At 33.2% G+C, this 8,075-nt stretch overlaps 1 protein-coding gene across 1 annotated transcript; it reads left to right on the top strand.

Moving 5' to 3' along the window:
• Window positions 1-961: 961 nt before the first annotated feature.
• Window positions 962-3,697, top strand: LOC142164326 (uncharacterized). Its single transcript, XM_075222313.1, has 6 exons — window positions 962-1,374; window positions 1,454-1,507; window positions 1,684-2,156; window positions 2,243-2,474; window positions 2,621-2,768; window positions 2,879-3,697. Exons 1-6 carry the CDS (start codon window positions 962-964, stop codon window positions 3,695-3,697), a joined length of 2,139 nt encoding a protein of 712 aa, XP_075078414.1.
• The last annotated feature ends 4,378 nt before the right edge of the window (window positions 3,698-8,075 follow it).

The raw sequence follows: 8,075 nt of genomic DNA on the forward strand, positions 1-8,075 counted from the left end.
GAACTGAGAGGGCAATGCTCGAATTCTGAGGTGAAATTTTAACTTTACTCGATGAAAAGTTTTATTAGCGTTTGGATATAGATTTGGTTAAAACTTAAGAAAAACATTTTTTGAAATTATGTTAAAAATAGTTTTTGAAAATTAAAGTTGTGTTTGAACATGCATTTTACTTGAAAATTTTGAAGTTTTGTGAGTGAAAGAAAAAAATTCACCTAAAAACTCACCCAAACCAGCTTTTCAACTTGAAAATTTGTCTTCAAATTTTTTTGAAAAACTGATCAAATTCCATGAATAAACAATATTTTTTTTTAAAAAGTATTAAAAAATTTATGTCCTCGAACTTTTGGTTGCTACCCATCTAACAAGGTGCATTTACATAAATGACCTTATCGAGGTACTATTTAAATTTTGTCCCCCGTTAATCCATGCGCTAATTGTCTGCAAAAAGAAAAGTTCATCCAACTATTTGTGGAGGTAAAAATTGAGTCCGCTATCTAATGGGGACAAAACTGAAATAGTAATCTAAAAAAAAGGCCTTATGTGAAAGATAATCTATTGATACGTTTGTACTTTTAGCTTGAAGCTGAAAATCAAGCTCCAAAACCAGTTGATATTACATTGGGGAAGACGAAGGAAGTTGAGACTCAATTTCCAGAAAATACTAAAGAACCAACTTAGGCTGGGATCCTTAGTGGTAATCGACCAGCTGTGAACGGTATGCCTTTGCACTACATTACTCCTGAAGTAGTAGAGGGTAATCTTGTGGCTAAACTGGATAAATCAGATTTAAAAGATGAAACCCTAAAGTGGAAATGTGCCCTAATCATTTATGTAGTTGGGAAAAGCCAGGGTATAATTACATGCATCGATACATAAACCAGATGTGGAATAGGTTGCTATGCTAGAATTTTATTCTCATAAGGATGTGTATTACATTGTTAGGTTTCAATTCGTGGCTAATATGAAGACAATTCTGTGTGAGGGACCTTACACAGTCAACAATAGGCCTATGATAATGAAACAATGGAGTTCACAGTTTGATTTTGATGCAGAATTTTTAACTGAGATTCCTCTTTGGGTTAGATTTCCCAAACTTCCCATGAACTGCTGGGGAGGTACCTCATTGAGTAGAATAGCTAGCACTATAGGGATTCCATTGTTAGATGAGTGCACTGCCAAACAAACTAGAATCTCTCATGCTAGAATTCTCATCGAGGTGAATGTCACTAAACCTCCCCCTAGCAAGGTCCCTATTATGGATGATTCGGGGTATGATTGTACAAAGATCCGCAAGGAGGAGGTTAAGCAAATTCAACAGCCAAAGAGAATTGGACCACAACCTATGAAGCAAGTGTGGAAGACTACACGAGTTGTGTTAGCTCCTACACATAAATCTAATCAGGAGCAACCAAAGATGATGAATGACGCCTCCTATGTGTGCTGTTGAGAGCAGAGAAGCAGAACCAAATCCCGAAGAAGGGCAACAACAAAATCTTGATAAAGGAAAGTAAGCAACAGAAATAAATGGCATACCCCTGAATTATGAACTAGCAGTTATGTCACCTGGCAAGCAGAGATCAAGTCAACAGACAAATGTAGTAGTGGTGGCTAATTTGTCAGTCAGTATTACTACAGGTGGTATATCTAAACCTTCTTGATGTCCTGGTTGGTTTGGAACATTAGAGGTACCAATAAACAATATAAGCAAAAAGAATTAGGTACCTATATTAGAGAGAATAATACCAAACTAGTTGGCTTAGTAGAAACTAGAGTCAAAAAAGATAAGGCTGATGGCATTGCTAATAGGGTAGTGTTATGGTGGAAAGCTAGATTTAACTATGATCATGCTGTTAATGGAAGGGTCTGGCTGTTATGGGATCCTTCATACTATGATGTATCAATAATAGACCAGTCTGCCCAAGCTATATATTGTGATGTTAGAGGAAGGATGAATCAACTGAATTGTGTCATGACAGTCATTTATAGGTTTAATACAATTGAGCTGAGAAAGCCTCTATGGGTACAACTACATAATCTTACTACAGAGATCACCAAGCCATGGCTCATTTGGGGAGATTTTAATTCAGTGCTAACTATAGAGGATAGATTATATGGGAATCTAGTAACTAGCAATGAGATTCAAGACTTTGCAAATTGTATACAATGTTTGAACTTATGTGAGTTACCTTGGAAGAGGGAATATTATACATGATCTAATAAACAACAAGGTGTAGAACTGTAGATAGATTTTTCTGCAGGATTGACAGAGCTATTGGCAATGATGTATGGATGAACACTTTTGGGCATATGGAAGTGGATTATAAAATTCCTTTTATCTCAGAACATGCCCCCATGATGATCACCCTAAGGAAAGCTGAATCCAATGGCAAGATTCCATTTAAGTTCTTTAATGTTTGGGCTTATCATGAAGACTTCTTAACAGTGGTTGAAGGAGTTTGGCAGACACAGCTGCAGTCAGATGCCATGAAAGACATCTAGTGCAAACTGAAGGTTATTAGATCTGAATTGAAGCAACTTAGTAATAATGAGTTCAGAGGAGTAACAACTAAGATAGAGCATATCAGAATGGGCTTCTGGATACCCAAGAGTAGCTGAGCAGAGGCTACACTGATGCAGATGCATTAGAGGAGAAAAAATTACTTGAAAAACTGGAAAGATGGTCACTAATAGAGGAAAGCATACTTCAGCAAAAATCTAGAGCTAAGTGGATAAAGCTTGGTGATTCTAACACCAAATACTTCTCAGTTGTAATGAAGGAGAGGAGTCAGAAAAAGTTATTGCTTCATTCTCGATTCTACGAGAATTTTTATGAAAGCCTTTCATTTGCTTCTCTTCGATGGAAGTTTGATTTTCCCAGAATGCAGAGCTTACTAATGCTTTTGGAGATAGACTCACTTATCAGAAGCAGATTCTGGCTAAAATAATTAGCTTTTACAAATCTTTTATGGGATCAAGATCAGTGCATTTGCCTGCAATCAACAAAGAGATAATGAAAATGGGATATGTCCTCGCACACTCTCAGCAGGTGAACCTTTGTGCTGAAGTCACCGAACAAGAAATATTTGAAGCATTAAATGCAATTGGGGATGATAAAGCACCAGGAGTTGATGGTTACAATGCATTATTTTTTAAAAGATCTTTGAAATTGATCAGGCCAGAAGTGTGTCAAGCAGTGAAGAATTTCTTTCATACGAGCAAGCTATATAGAGCTATCAACTGTACAGCCATCACCTTGATTCCTAAGGTTCTCCATCCTACAAGTATCAAGGAATATATACCTATACCTTGCTGCACTGTTCTGTATAAATTAATTGTCAAAATTCTTGCAAACAGACTGCAAAAAGTTATTGCATCAGTTTTCTCAGACACCCAAGCTGGTTTCATTCCTGGCAGGAAAGTTGCAGATAATGTCTTACTGGCACATGAGTTAGTTAAGGCTTACTCAAGGAAGAATATTTCTCCAAAATGCCTCATTAAAGTGGATATACAAAAAACCTATGATATTAATGATTGGAGATACTTACACCAAGTATTAGAATGTCTAGGATTCCCACTTCAATTTACCAACTGGATCATAGAGTGTGTGTCAACAGTGAACTATACCATTCTCATCAATGGAGAGACAACTAAGACATTTGATGCAGCTAGAGTAAGCCTGTCAAACAGGTCGGGTTGACCCGTTTGCGGACCGGCTCAGACCGGTTGAAACCCGGACCGGTATTTAGGGGGGCGAGTGGGAAAGGTTAGGGGGTTAGGGAGGTTGGTCCGTTCACCAAAAAAGATCCGGTTAACCGGACCGGTCAACCAAAATTACTATTGAACCGGTTAACCGGCCCGACCCGGACCGGTTTAACGGCTTGAAATCTAATTTTTTTTAAAATGTCATATGACTGTAGCCCAACGGATTGATTGGAAGAATAGTCATTTTTTGAGCAATGTTTTTTAAAAAATAACACTTTTAGTAATTACTAATTTAGCCCTTTGAAAAACTATAAATACACCTCTCCTCTTCTTCATTTCTTCACTCATCTCTCATTTCTCAAACTCAAATTCTTAATTCAAGTTAAATCATGCCCCGTACTTCTAGAGTGCGCTCATATGTTTGGGAACACTTTGAGGTGGTAGAATAAAATGAAGAAGTTCACAAAGTAAGGTGCAAGAACCGTGGTCTAGTCTTAAATCTTCGTCTAAAGTGGGTGGGCACACGCTGTTTAAGGAGGTATATGAAGAGTTGTCTTGAGCGTCCTCCAGAAATTCGTATTTAAGTTGATTTGAGACAATTTGTGTTATTTTAAAATTATTAGACTTATTTATGCTTAATGATTTAGTTTGTTAGATTAATTTGAAGTATTATCATGCAATGAAAATTTAGTTTTACTCTTTTTTCGTTAATTTAGTTATTGTTAAATATAAAATTTAATTTGTAAGTTTGAAATAAAAAAAGAACTTGCAAATTATAAGTGCAATTTTTTCTCATCTTCATTGTATTCTATTATCTTAAATTCTTAATGAAATATTCAAAAATTCAAATATAAAGATTTTAAAGCCTTTGCATCCTTTTATTCAAACACTCTTTTTATAAGATTATTTTTTTTGTTTTATATTTTTACTTTATATTAATATAAATTACGATAGTTATACAAAATACAAAAAAAAAAAAAAAAACTAACCCGGCCCCTTGGACCCGTAATCCTTTCAGTTCATTTTTACCCGGATGGACCCGGACCCGTTAAGCCCGATTTTGAATAACTCGTAATCGGCCCAGATTGAAAAGCGGTCGGTCACCTTTTTTTCCAACCCGGACCGACCCCCGCCACCCGTTAAACACCTATAAGCTAGAGGGCTTAGGCAGGGAGATCCTATGTCTCAATTTCTCTTTGCCATAGCAATGGAGTATCTCACTAGGAACCTAAAGACACTCAAACATGGGAAAACCTTTCACTATCGTCTTATGTGTTCTAGATTAGACCTCACTTATTTGAGCTTTGCTGATGATCTTCTTCTTTTCACAAAAGGAGACACCAATTCTGTTGTTCTATTGAATCAAAAGTTCAGTACCTTTTCAGAAGCCTCTTGACTTTAACCAAATCTAGCCAAAAGCTCAATATATTATGGAGGAGTAAGCAATGAGGTGAGGCAGAAGATCCAACAAGCATTAGGGTACAGTCAAGGAGTGTTGCCTTTCAAGTACCTGGGCATACCCCTGGATACTAAGAAACTATCAATACTGCAGTGGCAACCCCTTATTGCCAAAAATTGTGAGCAGGATTTCTTCATGGACATCAAAATAGCTATCATATGCATGCATAATACAGTTAGTCCAAAAAGTCATCTTTGGCATTCAAGCCTATTGGGCTCAAATCTTTATTATATCGGCTAAAGTCATCAAAGCAATCGAAGCACATTGTAGGAGCTACATATGATTTGGGTTGAATACAATAACCAAAAAGTCTTTGGTGTCATGGGATAAGATGTGCTCTCCAAAAGCTGCTGGAGGATTGAACTTGATTAACTTGGTCATGTGGAACAAAAGTTGCTATCACTAAAACCTGCTTGGAACTGGCTAACAAGAAGGACAAGTTATGGATTAGATAGATCCATAGCTACTATATCAAAGAGCAGGATTTTAAGGATACGGGAGTACCAAAGCAAGCCTGTTGGATAGTTCGAAAGGTCTTTTGAGGTAAGGGACAAACTACACCTTATAAACAACCTATCACAAGGCTCAATCACAAAGTAGGTATACCTACAACAACTAAGTGTATTACCTAAAGTTCCATGGAAATGATTGATGTGTCAAAACCAAGCAACACCAAAAGCCATCTTCACTATGTGGCTTCAGGTGCAGGGGAGAATACTAACAGCCGATAGACTGAAAACCTGGGGAATGCAGATAGAAGATACTTGTTGCTTCTGTCAACAAAAACCAGAGACGCATGATCATTTATTTGCCGAATGTGAATATGGTAAATGTCTATGGCACAGGCTCATGAGATGGTTGTATATTTAGTATCCTCCTATAGACTCGGCAGAAAATTATCAATGGATAGTTAAGCAAACGGAGAGCAGATCTTAGTTGGCAAGAGTGCTTAAGCTAGTCTACGAAGAGTATATTCATGCATTGTGAATTGAACGAAATTCTCGGATCATTGAGAAGAAACCTACTGCATGGGAGATCTTAGCTAAAAGAGTTACTTGCATATGCAACTTCAGAGCTGAAAGATATACACAAATGTTGCTTAGCAATTGTAAATACTAGTGCGAGCTAGAATGTAGAGTGTTTTTTTCAGTTGGATTTTCTTTATCTTGTAAAGTGGACTGAGATGGTCCACCCTGATTTGTAAATATTACATCTATATTATAGTAAAAGGAGAGTAGTGAAGCATGAGGTTAAACCAAGTGACAAGCTAAAAAAAAGCCACTTGGTAATTTTAAGACAACATTAGTAGTAATTTTAAGACAACTTGGTAAATTTGAATTATAAATGGAAACATAATTAATGAAGTAATAGTTCAATAAGAATTATTTTTTAATTATGATACAAATCTCTATTAGTAGTATAATTTAGTTAACATTTTTTTTTTGATCAAGCTTTGTAACTGACCTTATTTTGGTACAATATACATTATTGTATGTATCTTTAGTTAAAATTTTATATATAATTCAGTTATGGTAGGTATCCTTTTTTGAAAAAGAATCAATTAAACTTTTATTTTGTATCTTACACATTAATTTTAAGTTGAAATAATAATTCTTTATTTAGTACAAGCTTTGTATCTGACCTTATTTTGGTGCAATATACATTAATGTAGGTATCTTTTATTAAATTTTTGTGTATAATTCAATTATGGCAGATATCCTTTTTTGAGAAAGAATTAATTAAAATTTTATTTTGTATCTTACACATTAATTTTAAGTTGGAATAATAATTTTTTATTTAGTACAAGCTTTGTATCTGACCTTATTTGTGAACAATATATATTACTATAAGTATCTTTAATTAAATTTTGTGTATAATTCAGTTATGGTAGGAAAAATAATTAAATAGTAATATATATATATATATATATATATATATATATATATATATATATATATATATATATATATATATAATGATGAGGTTATATTAATGTTTACAATTTAGACAAATAAATATTTTATACATAAATAAATATTTCTTAAAATAATAGCAAAAATATTGCTGCAACAATTAGAGTTTTTACGATTAATATTTGAATTGAGTATTGCTAGGTTAAGTTTGAAAGTATAAGATGATTTTTGAAAATGTGGTCCAATGGAGAAAATAGAAGAATAAGATATATTTGAATTTGAGATGGGATTTTTTTTATTTGAATTGAGTATTGCTAGGTTAAGTTTGAAAGTATAAGATGATTTTTGAAAATGTGGTCCAATGGAGAAAATAGAAGAATAAGATATATTTGAATTTGAGATGGGATTTTTTTTAATATGATAAGAAAAATCATATTTAAGAATATGAGCAATAGAGTCAAAGTTACTATTGAAATAATTTTTATTTATTATTTATATTATATTAAAATGAATGTGATAAAAGTGGATATTAAATTCAAGTAAACTAATAAAAAGCATATGACAACGTTAATAATATTAAGTATTGAATATACAATAGCAAAATAAGAAACAAACAGAGAAAAAATTAAAATTTCTATCATAAAGAACAAAAAAGGATAAAACTTATTTAAATTTGATATAAAAAAGTTTTTTTAAGTATGATAAAAAAAGGTCATGTTGTGGATAAGGCCACATAACTGAAGTTTAATAGATTAAAAAAATTAAAAAATATCAAAATATTAATAAATTAGAGATAATGCGAGGTTATTTATATTAAGAATTAGTTTAAAAAATAAAATAAATATATAATGCTTAAAAATATTATTAATGAATTTAAACTATTTAATAATTTTGAGTATTAATTTTAAATAAATTTTTTTTTCAATATTAAAAAACCATACATCGATTTATTTAATAATATTAAAGGATATAAATAGATTATGATATTAAATAAAGAGGCA

The sequence above is a fragment of the Nicotiana tabacum genome, chromosome 9 (assembly GCF_000715075.1).
Source record: "Nicotiana tabacum cultivar K326 chromosome 9, ASM71507v2, whole genome shotgun sequence".
Taxonomy (NCBI): domain Eukaryota; kingdom Viridiplantae; phylum Streptophyta; class Magnoliopsida; order Solanales; family Solanaceae; genus Nicotiana; species Nicotiana tabacum.